Source organism: Anabrus simplex, chromosome 2 (genome assembly GCF_040414725.1).
Source record: "Anabrus simplex isolate iqAnaSimp1 chromosome 2, ASM4041472v1, whole genome shotgun sequence".
NCBI lineage: Eukaryota > Metazoa > Arthropoda > Insecta > Orthoptera > Tettigoniidae > Anabrus > Anabrus simplex.
In genome coordinates, this window is record NC_090266.1 from 772,383,031 (window position 1) to 772,397,508 (window position 14,478).

The window sequence follows — 14,478 nt, forward strand, 5'->3', positions numbered from 1 at the left end:
ATACCAGGTAAATTATACTAAAAATCAAACATGGTTATGAACATAAACAATATTGCCTTTAATAACTTATACATTATTATTATTATTATTATTATTATTATTATTATTATTATTATTATTATTATTGTATGTCCTATTAACACTGTTTAATTAATATTATTATCGTTTGTAACATATTACTGTGATGAAAACTTGTTTTCGGCATTGCATCTGACTTTTATAAAAGTACTTAAATGAGATATGAAATTTGCATTTTAATAGGCCTACTAATACTAAAAGGAGTCCTTGGGGACAGAAAAATGAATGTTCTAGTGTTTGTGTACTACTAACACTGAGAACGATGTTCTGTGAGGTTATCGACAGATTTGCTAAGGCTACAACTCCTAAGAAACCTTTGGTGTAAATTGTTTTAGCAGTACTTATTTCTATCAGTTTCCCTTTACTGTTAGTAACGATATGCCCTTCTATTGAATTAAAGTAATTAATTAATGTAGATTATTTCTAAGTCTGTAGTTTTAATTCTGTTTGTGATGATGATGATGTGGTGATACCAACAGACAGTTTACACGTCATTGAAATAATCAGTGAAATACTCTCTTATTTGCCTCGCATATTCACTGCAACTGTTGTTCCTGCAATCTAAGTTCCCACAAGTTTGGACAGTTTCATTTTCTGGAAATTGTAAGTCACTTCATGATAGTATAGATCACTGTCACCATCCTTTTCCCTTATTAGGTTATGGAGGACACAAGCCCAGTTGATAAAAGTGATGGCCTTTTCCACGTTTGTGTCAATATTTGTATCCAGAAATCACCACTTACGCGTATTATTCTGAATGCACATTCCATACATTTTCGAGCACTAGATAAGTGTTTATTAAACCTTTCCCTTCTAGGCGTTAGTCCTCTCCCCGGATATGGCCTCATGAGGTAAGGTTTTACAGGACAGGCTTCTTCTCCAAAAAGTACCTGTGGCAGTTTTACATCTGAGTTTGGTAGTCCTTTATCAATAGGCACATTAAAATTACTGGTTTCCAATAAACTGAAAAGAGTGGAAGTTGTGAAAATGCCTCCATCACCCTCTCGACCCCACTTCAAAAGTTAACAATCTTCTGTCTGCGTCAGCAACATCTTGTAGTACTACGGAGAAGTATTTGATGTAACTGAAATAACTGGAGCCGGAATTAGGAGGGCACTTTATCTGACAGTGCTTTCTGTCGATTGTACCGAAGCAATTAGGGAACCCCCAGCGTTCACAGTAGTCAGTGGTCACTTTGTTTAGTTTTTCTTCAGTTGGTTGTGTTATGAATTCTTCAACCAGTTCACTCCAGATGACCTCACAGGTTTCTTTCACTATTACAGAACTCGTAGATTTTCCTACCCTGAAGGAAAATGCCAGTAACCGAAACGATACCCTGTCGCTAGAAACTTAGAAAATAAGAATAGTGTTAGAAATTTACTTTAAGTTTTTTTTAAATTTTAAGCCATTAGGGCTAATATAAGATTATATTAATTACCACATACAGTCGTTATTGAATATATATTACTGTGTTCTACTTCAGGAGACGTGGCAAAAAACAAGTGGGGGAACTTGAAAGACAAGTTTCAGAAGGAACTCCAGAAGCCTCCAAAGACATACAGCAGTTCCGAAGCAAAAACTGTAAAATCATCTTGGGTGTTTTTCAACGCCATGATGTTTGTAAAGGACATCGTTCTTCCCCATAGAACTCTACCTACAAGAGATGCTATCGCCATCAAGCACCTCTTATGTGGGGAAAAGTGAACATACTATTGGCAGTGATGGTGAGGAGGTATCACAATAGACAAATGTGTCCTCTGATACCACAAGGCCAAAACCAAGAGCCCGGAAGCGTAAAATCAATCCATTCAATGAGAAGATGATGGAACTCGATGAAAAATAGATGGAAATATTATTAGAAGAACAAAGGCAGAGACAGGATTTCAGTGATCCCGATAACTGTTTCTTAATAACTCTTCTGCCGCATATGAAGAATTTAAGCGCGGTGGAAAAATTAACTATGCAAAGTACACTCTTGCTTGAAGGTTTAAATGCAGTAAAAAGACACGAAGCAAGTGAAACACATTGAAACCCTGTAACTTTCATTTTTTTCTAATATTGAAAAGTTAATTTTAAGTAGAATCTAACTTCTTATTTACTTTTCCTTGCCATGTAGGACACAGTTCTTGGATGTATTTTGAATGAATGAGACAATTTCTTCCACAAAAATTTACAGAGACATAGAACTAATCAATTTAATTTATATATACAATTGCACCATTACTTATAGAATGCAAGAACCTGTGCATTTAATTCAAAAATAGCCTTAGATTAGTCTTTCTGCAGGACTGATGGGTCTCTGGAAGTTGGTGACTTGCTTCTGTAGTTGTGCCGTAAGTTTGTTTAGTAAGAAATCAAACGTTTGAATAGACATACATTCAAAAAATCTATCAGGAAATCTCCTTAGTTCCCCATGTATGATGAAATTCTCCATACATTTCACATTGTTTATTAATTGGATGAACACCAAATTCTCTCCTGATCCTACTTCGAGCTCTTCTTTTTAGATAAGAATTTTCTAAAAGCAAAGACAAAAGGGAAAACTTTGAAACTGCCATTATCTAATCACCACGTACAGGGAATGCGCTGCGCCGCGCCGCTTACTGACTCTCGCAAGACGTCCACACCAACGCTCCCTCCTTGCCCACCCTTCAAATTTTGACAGCGACAACGCTCCGCTCGCCTCCTGCACTGTGCCCGAAGCCTAATAGAACCCTTTATCATCAATCTTCAAGATTATGAGACCGAATCCCATGAATCCGACACCACACCGAGAGTGTGTGATAACCTTCCCAAGTAAGCAATTATCACACAGTTTTTAATGTGTATTTGGTGTTGTCACTGTACTGCAGCCACTTGCGTGATGTGATGTTTGTATTGCTATACAATTTTATTCAGGCTAGGGTATATTATTTTGATTGTCTATTAATTATTAAGTTATGAATCATATCCTGATATAATGTTGCTGCCATTATTATGTTATTTCACATTAAGAATATTACCAGGTTAATAATTGTGGTGATTTGTGTACCAACGAATGCATTTCAACAGTAAGAATGGCTAGCATTAATCAGTCATATTCCATTCGCTACTTGTCCACCTCTGGCCACTGTAATGGTTGCAACAGTGGACGTGTATCTGTCTCTCTCTGTGCTGTACGCAATCACAACTGCAAATTACAGCATTGGCTTTTCCATACATGCATAGGATTTAGTTTACTAAACTGTTATCCTGCATCAATGAGCATCTTAAGTATATAAAGTGGTCCACCTACTTTAATTTAACATCTAGCACTCAATCTTCTTAGGTTTCTTTCCTATTTAAATCAATTTATCTATCAAAAGCTTATTTTTATACCATAAATTTACTTTACACCAACATTTCCACCATACTTCAATACCACCCTGCCATCTTGTGCTGGTCAATAAAGGAAACACGACAACTACAGTTGAAACCGTTTATTGCGACATTGCTTTTTAACAATGTTGATTAAGGATAGAAGGTTTCCACCTGTTCAATATATTAACATAGTGACTTAATTAAAATATCACATATTTATTATTATCATTATGGTACCAGTTTCGGCACCTCCTGTGCCATCATCAGCCAAGGAAAAATTGCAAGGTTTTTTGGTAATTACGTGAAATATTTTTACAGTATAAAAACATATACAGAGCATGCTATCCTATGTTGTGAAGTTTTACAATTATGTATATACATTAACATCTGCTCTGAAGTACTTGTTTGATTATTGTTTGCATGAAGGAACTTTACTAAATGAATGGAGAGTTGCTATAGTAGCCCCTGTATATAAAGGAAAGGGTGATAGACAAAAAGCTGAAAATTATAGGCCAGTCAGTTTGACATGCATTGCATGTAAGCTTTGGGAAAGCATTCTTTCTGATTATATAAGACATGTTTGCAAAATTAATAACTGGTTTGATAGCAGGCAGTTTGGGTTTAGGAAAGGTTATTCCACTGAAGCCCAACTTGTAGGATTCCAGCAAGATATAGCAGATATCTTAGATTCAGGAGGTCAATTGGACTGTATCGGCGATTGACCTGTCTAAGGCATATGATAAGGTAGATCATGGGCAAAAATGAGTGCAATTGGACTTGACAAAAGAATGACTGAATAGGTGGCTCTGTTTCTATAAAATAGAACTCAGAGAATTAGAGTAGGTGAAGCTTTATCTGTCCCTGTAATAATTAAGAGGGGAATTCCTCAAGGCAGTATTATTGGACCTTTATGTTTTCTTATATATATCAATGACATGTGTAAAGAAGTGAAATCAGAGATAAGGCTTTTTGCAGATGATGTTATTCTGTACAGAGTAATAAATAAGTTACTGAGCAACTGCAAAATGACCTCAATGTTGTGAGATGTACAGTAGGCAATGGTATGATGATAAACGAGGATAAAAGTCAGGTTGTGAGTTTCACAAATATGAAAAGTCCTCTCAGTTTTAATTACTGTGTTGATGGGGTGAAAGTTCCTTTTGGGGATCATTGTAAATACCTAGGTGTTAATAAGGAAATATCTTCATTGGGGTAATAACATAAATATGATTGTAAATAAAGGGTACAGATCTCTGCACATGGTAATGAGGGTATTTAGGGGTTGTAGTAAGGATGTAAAGAAGAGAGCATATTTATCTCTGGTGAGACCCCAACTAGAGTATGGTTCCAGTGGATGGGACCCTCACCAGGATTACTTGATTCAGGAACTGGAAAAAATCCAAAGAAAAGCAGCTCGATTTGTTCTGGGCGATTTCCGACAAAAAAGTAGTGTTACAAAAATGTTGCAAAGTTTGGGCTGGGAAGACTTGGGAGAAAGGAGGAGCTGCTCGACTAAGTGGTATGTTCCAAGCTGTCAGTGGAGAGATGGCGTGGGAGGACATCAGTAGACGAATAAGTCTGAGTGGTGTCTTTAAAAGTAGGAAAGATCGCAATATGAAGATAAAGTTGGAATTCAAGAGGACAAACTGGGGCAAATATTCGTTTATAGGAAAGGGAGTTAGGGATTGGAACAACTTACCACGTGAGATGTTCAATAAATTTCCAATTTCTTTGCAATCATTTAACAAAGGCTAGTAAAACAACACATACGGAATCTGCCACCTGGGCGACTGCTTTAAATGCAGATCAGTAGCGATTGATTGATTGATTGATTGATTGATATTGGATAAAACAATGCATTTTATCACTTTTTCAGAGAAATTTATCGACTATAGCGTCCGATGTTTATTTTTGTTTGTTAAGTATTTGGGGATTGCTAACAACAATGTAAAGATTACTGTATTTTCTAAGTCTTGTTTTCAGTTGACTGTAGATTTCAAATCAGTGTCTGTTAAATAGTCAAAGCAAGCAAGCATTGCTGTGAAGATGCCACAAAAGAAAGGAACACAACTGAACAACAAAGCTAAAACACCTATAACCATTTTAAGCCAAGAAACTTTGTTAACATCAACTCCTACTGAAGCCAGATTTTCAACATGCATCCCTTTTATAGGAAGAAAAAGAAATCACACATAATATAGCGATTAGAGAATGGGAAAACAAACGTCAGAATCCCGAAGAAATAGGGTGTATCACACTCTATGATTTCTACAATTTGGTAGGACAGAGAGAGAACATCTCATTTATTAGCGAAGACCGTGTGCGACGTTAATAATAATCATAATAATAATAATCATAATAATAATAATAATAATAATAATAATAATAATAATAATAATCATAATCTTGTTTTACGTCCCACTAACTACTCTTTTACGGTTTTCGGATACGCCGACGTGCCGGAATTTAGTCCCACAGGAGTTCTTTTACGTACCAGTAAATCTACCGACACGAGGCTGACGTATTTGAGCACCTTCAAATACCACCGGACTGAGCCAGGATTGAACCTGCCAAGTTGGGGTCAGAAGGCCAGTGCCTTAACCGTCTGAGCCACTCAGCCCGGCCGCAACATTATTGATTAATTTACATTGTTGCTACTTCCTTCCTCACTTTTTATTTTATATTAAAATACTATTGCTGTACATATTGTATAAACATTAGAAGAAAAAATTCCTGTCAGTCCCACTCCACAAATACTGTATTGCAAATACAGTGCTTATTTCACTTATGTTTTCTGAAGTTTTAACTTTATTCTGTTAATCAACCATGTGTGCGTGTGTGTGTGTGCGCGTTTGTGCAGCCTAAAACATGCAGATAGGACATTTTTAGTTATAAAGAAAAAAAGGCCAGATTGTGCGACTGTCGCATATAACGACCATTAATTAGTGGTCCCTTCTGAGTTATGAATGGCTTAGACTGTATTTACAATTTGTTTTTTTTTCGCACCGACACAGAGATAGGAATAGCAAGAATCTAGGAGTGGGAAAGAAGTGGTCGTGGCCTTAATTAAGGTACAGCCTCAGTATTTGTCTGGTGCGTGCGAAATGGTGTTGTATATTTAGTCCTCAGCCCGATGGCTGGTTGGATCCTCAACAGCTCCGCCATCAGCTGTCATAAATGGCCTGGGCATCACTGAAGAGGCATACTAGGGAAATGAGGAGTGAGGTAGTTTCCCGTTGCTTTCCTCACAGAGCCAGAAGTTGCTATTACATATCAGTCTGCCAAGCCCACTGAAATGCATGCACCAACTGACTCTATGAGCAACATTTTCACACCATTCATAGCAGGGACTGGCTGCATAAGGAATGGCATGACTCATACCTCAGTCACTTTCATCTTGTCAAAGCCAAGGATAAAGCTGAGACAGATCAATGAAAGTAACAATATTGCTCTAGTCCATACCAGAAGACATAGTGCACTGTAAACACTACGTCCTGCCAAAACCACGGAAAACCATCTTTAAGGCTGCTGACAGTGGGGTTCGAACCCACTATCTCCTGGATGCAAGCTCACAGCTGCGCTCCCCTAACCGCACGGCCGATCCATGACATAATACAAATATAGGCGATATGTTGTATCCAGCTTGAATTTCCTCTTCAAGAACACTGTCCGATACCTTTTCACCAGGTTCCCTATGGAAGTCAATATCTTTATCGATCCATGACAACCGAACAATAAATTTAAAACACCTATAACTATTTCAAACCAAGAATGTTTGTTAACATCAACTCCTACTGAACCAGATTTTCAACATGCGTCCCTTTTATAACCAATATTAACAAACATTTTATGTAATTTACAAAAGAACTTCCATTCTATTTCTTGGGATAAAGAAAAATCCTTGTATATTCAGATGAGGTTATTATAACAGATACTTATACAAGAAGTACTAGAAGATATAAGGTCCACTATTAATTCTGTAAAATTAAGACCTTGCTTACAAGGCGATGTATCCTTTTTTGTTGAGCAGGTTTACAGGATAGTATAACATTATAAATATCCTTTCACTTTTTTGGGATGAAAAGTGCTGAAAAGTTGTAAAGTTTTGAAGCAATAATAGCCAATGTATTGTTTACCTAATTCTCTAGAAAATTTATAGCTTCATAGTTCTTATGGTATGTCAATAGCATTCAACACCATTAGTAGCAAAACAAGGCACTCACCTGTAAAGATATGTTGTATCCTGCTTGAATTTCCTCTTCAAGAACACTGTCCAATACCTTTTCACCAGCACTGCCAGGTCCATCAACCACTCCATGAGTTGCAGGCACATTGATATTATGTCCTGATTTCTTTCGCCGGTTTCGCTTCTTAGCACTGTTGAGAATGAGAAACATGTAACTACATAAATAAAAGATTCTATAACCATATTTTAGTCACAAGATGGTAATTTTATATGCATTTTGTGGAGAAAAAAAAATGCTGAAAATTTTTAAAGTTTTGAAGCAATAATGGACAATATATTGTTTATCTAATTTTCTGGAAGATTTCTAGCTTCATCATATGCTTCTTATATATAATATGTCAATAGCATTTAATACCATTATTTCAGCAATAAGAAAAGCAGTTGTTTCTTGATAACACCAGGAAGATATTTCTATATCTTTTAAGTGTGTTAAGTCAGCAGCACAGAGGCAGGTTGGATCCCCAGAGGCTATGTAATTATAGATAAATACCAAAAATCTGAGAGTAGTATCTAGGGAGCTTTAAGATGATGATGATGATGATGATGATGATGATGATGATGACGACGATGATGATAGGTTGTCTCTAGAGAGGTTTGGTGCAGGTCTTTTGAGTTGGGAGATCTGTCTGTCTGTAGGAATTAGACCATACCTAGGATGAAATCTCATGTTAAAAACAGCATAAACACCCAGTCTCCAAGCCATAGGAAATAATCAATGAAGGTTAAAATCCCTGACCTGGCCAGGAACTGAATCTGGGACTCCTTGAACCAAAGACCAGCATGTTAGCCATGGAGCTGGACATGGATCAAGTAACAAATCAAAAATGGTAATGAACTCAATCAGAATCAATCAATCACTACTGATCTGCATTTAGGGCAGTCGCCCAGGTGGCAGATTCCCTATCTGTTGTTTTCCTAGCCTTTTCTTAAACGACTGCAAAGAAATTGGAAATTTATTGAACATCTAGGTATGTACATATTTCTTATTAAACTGAAGTCTACATATCATTAAATAAAACAGTCTTGTATACTCTACATTTGTAGAGGAATGTTCCTGAATCATAAATGGTACAATAAAATACACTGGCATAAAAAAAGTGGATCACTTTAATTTAAGATTTAAAAAACTGTACGTATTTATTATAAGCCTTCCTTTTTCTTCATTCCTACAACATATTATAAAATGAATTTAACCAGTCCTTTCCATACTTCATACTGATTATTGCAGTTCTTTTTTTGAAGTTTAGCCAAAAATTCTTGGATGTTGTAATTTATGAAAATGTAATTACCCTAAATTAACAGTGCATTACACTGAGCAAACTTATGAACATACCACTGAAGATTTCTTGATGACACTTATCTTGCCGTAGTATCAGGTGTTACCACCTCTGGCGATGATTACAGCCTACACATCACGTTAGCTAGAAGGTCCTAGATTGATGATGATGATGCTTGTTGTTTAAAGGGGCCTAACATCGAGGTCATCGGCCCCTAATGGTACGAAATGAAATAACAAAGTTGAAATTCATCCACTGACCAAAATAAAATTAAAAATGTCATGAAGAATGAATGGATGGACATGAACCCAACAAAAAAAGGCAACAAAAAACAGTGGATCAGACTTTAAAAAAAAAGATCGTAAATAATTGAATTACTGACCAATAAAGCACAATGATGCTTCATGTCTAAAAGGGTGCAAAATCCATGTCTAAGGCCCCACAGAATGGTACATGTCGCGAGTAAAGCAGAACCATAGTATTTGTCATGTTGGGGTACTAATCAAAAGTGGCAAAACTCACGGTGTTCCACACAAGATGGTACTACTCACAAGTATTATACTTCGTACAGGTAACGCAGACCTATGGTGTTTCTCACACAATGGCGCCACTCAGAGCAAACTCAAACCGATGAGTTTCCTCACCTAGGTGTACTAGTCACGGGTGCTGGTCCCACGGGCCCCGTGGTTTTCATCACATAGTGGATACTAATCACAGGCAACGCAAACTCACGGTGTCGCTCATATAGGGGTACAACTCACAGACAACGCCCAGACCCGCGGTGTTGCTCACATGGGTACGACGCGCGGGTACTGGAAACCCCCCGGCCAGGCTGCTACTAATCACAAACCCATTTCGTACCGAATATAGTGGTACAACTCGCAAGTACAGGCAACCCAAGGTGTTCCCCGCGTAATGGTACGAATCAAAAGTGGTTTCATGGTTCTAATTCAACCATCCCTTGGTCGCCCCTTTTAGTCGCCTCTCACGACAGGAAGGGATACCATGGGTGTATTATTTGTCTGTGTCCCCCACCCACAGGGGATAAGGAGAGAGAGAAAAGAAGAAAGAAGGGATCCGTCACTTCGAAAGATGAAGTAACGGACGAAGAAAGGCACAAGGTAAAAAAAAAAAAAAAAAAAGGGGAAAAATTAAGACCAATGACAAAAACAAATTAGGCCTAAAGTAGATATGACTGCAATTCTGCAATGGGATATCATGCTATGTGTCTACTCTCTACATAAATACAGAATAAATATGGGGAATGCTGCCAAGCTGAGTGGCTCAGCTGGTTGAGGCGCTGGCCTTCCAACCCCAACTTGCCAAGTTCGATCCTAGCTCAGTCCAGAGGTATTTGAAGGTGCTCAAATACATCTGCCTGGTGTTGGCAGATTTACTGGCATGCAATAGAACTCCTGCAGGACTAAATTCTGGCACCTCAGAGTCTCCAAAATAGTGATGGGCAACGCTCTTGCTCGAGACTCTCGAGACTGACATCGCAGATCTCGAGACTCTCGCGAGAATTCCGAGACCGATCCTCCTGTAGCGCAAGCAAGTATATCATTGGTAGTTATTGCGTGAAATAACGTTCTCTTATGAAAACCTGTGACCCAATACATTTTGTCAAAAGCCTGGAAAAGTACTGCATGTTCAACTACGAACCCCTTAATACCATTAACTAAAGTGGAAACAGAATGTCAGTATCTTAAATTGTTCACGACTTATTTGGGGTGGACATCTTAGGTGAATAACAATGCATAATTTGTGAATAACTGTAGACAGGATGTACACCTACTTGGATACTAGAGGCGTGCATTATTCGAACCTGAGACGGGGAAGATGTGCTTTGCTACATACGCACCCCCCATTACACGTGAGTGGAACGTGTAACAGGGGTGATGGGCAACGCTCTCGAGACCGATTCTCGTGTGCTGCAAGCTGTGTGACGTCCCAGTAACTACGAGTGTAAGCTTGATAGTTATCATCAGCAGTTCTCACATAGAAACGTGTGTGACGATAAATTCTGTCAATATCCTATGAAAGCACTGCATGTTGAACTATGAGCTCCTTACCATTAACTAAAGTGAATACGGAATGCCAGTACGGTATCCTAAACTGTTCACGAGTTATGTCAGGTGGACTTCTTAGCTGAATAACCCGTATAATTTGTTAATAATTGTTATTAGGATGTAATCCTGCCTGGATGCCTCACAATCGTTGTCGGCAGGGTAGTTTATTGTGATTCAGACCGGGCCGGAGGTGTTCTGTGATTCCTCTTCATTGATATTATGCGTTTGTAAGTACCGGATCATCCCAGAAGTATTTCTGCCGATGTATTTACTTCTTTTGAATAAGCAACACAGTGGGCTGTGCTATGTGACATCTCTTAAAAATAACCGACATCCACGACTTACGTTGCGTTTCGGACATCGTCTTCAAGTTGTCGCGTACAATTCGACACAGTTCACATTGCACCGTCATATATCGAAGTACCTAGGCCTACCTAATTATGACGCGAATACTCTATAGCAATTTAGATTGCACATTCCACTCATGCGTAATGGTGGTTGCATATGCAGCAAGGCGCATCTTGCCTCGTCTCGAGTTTGAATGAATAATGCACGCCTCTAGTATCCAGGTACGTGTAACTACAGTAGCCGTCAGGTTCTGTACTTAAACCACTCATTCGTGTACCTACCAGTGCATACAATGCCCGAATGCGTATCCTTTATAATTATGTTATACTTCGTCAAAATAGACCTCGGTATAAATGAACGCCCTAGTCGCTTGTTGACACGTATTTACGAAAATGAGAAGGGCCGTGGTTGACTATTCGCATATTCGGAACAAACAACATTCAGCTCCGAGTACCTGCAGGCCTATGACACGCAACTCGCCGCAAATTGTGGAGACAATGCTGTCGATATTTTTCGAAATTTCTCGCGAGAAATAATGCCTGCGCTAGTCTCGAGAAATCCCGTGACCTCATCTCAGACTGCCCATCACTACTCCAAAACCGTAAAAGTAGTTTGTAGGACATAAAGCAAAATAAGATTATTGGGGAAAGCTTACAGTGGTGAGACACTGCAAAATCACAAAAAATTCTATGATATATCAGATGGCAGATTGTTTAACCTAATATCTTAATTATACTACAAGGCACGATATAAAACACCACTCCATTATCACAATGATTTACACACAGTATAACTGTTTACTTACAACATAAAACGATCTGCACAGAATTAGGTATTTCAGGACACTGCTTCATAATATGCAGACAATGGAATCCCGGCAACATCTGTATATCTGAAAATTCCTAAGGGATAAAGAGCCCATAAGAGGAATAAAGCCACAAGGAAGAAAGATAATGTTACCCAGTTTGACACACAATAGCACCACACTCACCCCTGCAAGCGCAACCATTTCCGTTATACTGCAAGTGCAATAGCAGTATCTCAATACTGTTATGTGATATGCAAAAATCAGTATCATTTAAGTTCTGTGAGTTAGAAAACATGGTAAATGACACCTTTACCAGGTGTATGCATAAGTCTTCTCTGGTTTCACTAAGAGATGGCGTCAGCGAACAGTACGCAGCATATGAATTTAACACATACGTCAGTTTGTTTGTCTGACATTAACCTACGAACACACACAAAATGAGTCCACCAAACACTAGCGTCTGTGTTGTATCGTTCAGTGATCATGTCGAGGTTTGTGCCTGAAAAAGAACATTTGCGGCACGCATTGCTTTTCTTATATAATCAAAAGAAAAAGGCTGTGGAAAGTAATTGTTTGCTGGTAGAAACATATGGTGAACACACTCCATCGATTAGAACATGCGAGACATCGTTTCGACAATTTAAACGTGGTGATTTCAATGTAAAAGACAGTAGGCGCTCTGGTAGACCACAAATGTGCGAAGACGAGCAATTGCAGGCGAAACCGCTAATGCACAAAGCTATCGCCAACAGATGATTAATTTAAATCACATATTGATCAAAAGATGACCGGAATGGACCAGAAGACATGGCAAATTGATTTTGTTACACGACAATGCGTCATCTCACACAGCAAAAGCAGTCAAAGACACCTTGTAATTACTTGACGGGACATCCTTCCGCACCCGCCGTACTTCCCCGACCTGGTGCCATCTATCACCTCTTCGCATCACTGGGGCACGCACTCGCAGAGCAGCACTTCAGCAATTTTGAGAAAGCTGGAAAATGGCTCGATGAATGGTTTGCCGCAAAAGACAAGCAGTTTTTCTGGCATGGTATTCATAACTTACCTGAAAGATGGGCAAAGTGTGTAGAAGCCGATAGCCAATATTTTGAATAAACAAAAAATTAATTTCCCTTAAAAACTACAAGTTTTCTTTATCGCAAAAACCAACAAAAACATATGCATACACCTGGTAAGTCTGTGAGCAATTCAGTAGTATCTGATCAGTCATGGATAAAAATTTGGCATTATGCATGCACAGTCGAACCACATGATTATAACCGCCTGCTAAAAGTGCCATCTGCAGCGGCGCGTAGTCCCGTAACGTATGCAACATGTGCTGGTGATTTGGGTGTATAATGCGACCAATAGACTGGCTGTACATATTGCACTTCCTGCTGTCAAGGGTAAGGGAAGCTATGTGATCTAGTTGCAAAAAAGGATGATCATCGGCTTTCTGTCCAGGAGGGGCAGCATTTCGGAAAGAGTTACATTGTAATAAGAGTTACATTTGTAAACTGTTCATTTGCCTGTGGTAAAGGCGTATAATGAGTGGACAAATTACAGTATACCGTTGGGAATAACTGTCGTGGAAACTGCAGAGCTCCATGAGCTGAGGTGAACGTCGATGAGAACAGTGCGTGATGGCCAACTTGCAGGTTACAGTGCAATGGCACAGTTCAGCAAATCCTTCTGCGAATGGGGCTCTGCAGTACATGGAGGGTGACTGCACCCATGCTAACCCAGGTGCATTGATGAAAACAACTGAAATTTGCTCGACAGTATCGTGACAGGACTGCTGCTGATTGGCTGCCTTCTCCGATGAGTTACATTTTCAGCTGCATAGAACGGATGGATGCCAACGTGACCAGCGAGAAACTTAGGAGAATCAACACCTTGCAACCAATGCTGGACGAACAAAAGAGGATGGGGACAGTGCTATGGTCTGTGGAATATTCTCGTGGTATTCTCTAGGTCCCATCATGTGTGTGGAAGGCAGTCTTGATCGATTTGGTTATGAATCCATCCACGATCACATCCACCCTATATCCTCGGGAAGATGGGATCATTCAGCACGATAATGCATCTTGCCACATGGCTAGAAGTGTCTGCACGTGGCTGGAAGAGCACGATCAGGACTTCAAAATTCTTCCCTGTCGCCTAACAGGAATGATCTCAATCCAATTGAACGTCTGTGAGATCACTTTGATCGCTGTGTTCACTGTCTTTTGCCATGCACCCTTCAACAGTTGTGGGACATGCTGCAGCATGGCTCCAGGTACCCGTGGAAACTATCAGCACTTGGCTGAG

At 39.0% G+C, this 14,478-nt stretch overlaps 1 protein-coding gene across 3 annotated transcripts in view; it reads right to left on the reverse strand.

Moving 5' to 3' along the window:
• The window catches only part of LOC136864446 (glycylpeptide N-tetradecanoyltransferase 2), a 298,318-nt gene that overhangs the window by 211,344 nt on the left and 72,496 nt on the right, over positions 1-14,478 (reverse strand). For all 3 annotated transcript variants that reach the window (XR_010859313.2, XM_067141451.2, XM_067141450.2), the window contains one exon: positions 7,641-7,794. Coding sequence is in view for 2 of the 3 variants with exons in the window: in XM_067141451.2 (XP_066997552.1) it covers positions 7,641-7,794 (154 nt within the window). In the remaining variant the exon portion in view is untranslated. The remainder of the gene's footprint in view (positions 1-7,640; positions 7,795-14,478) is intronic.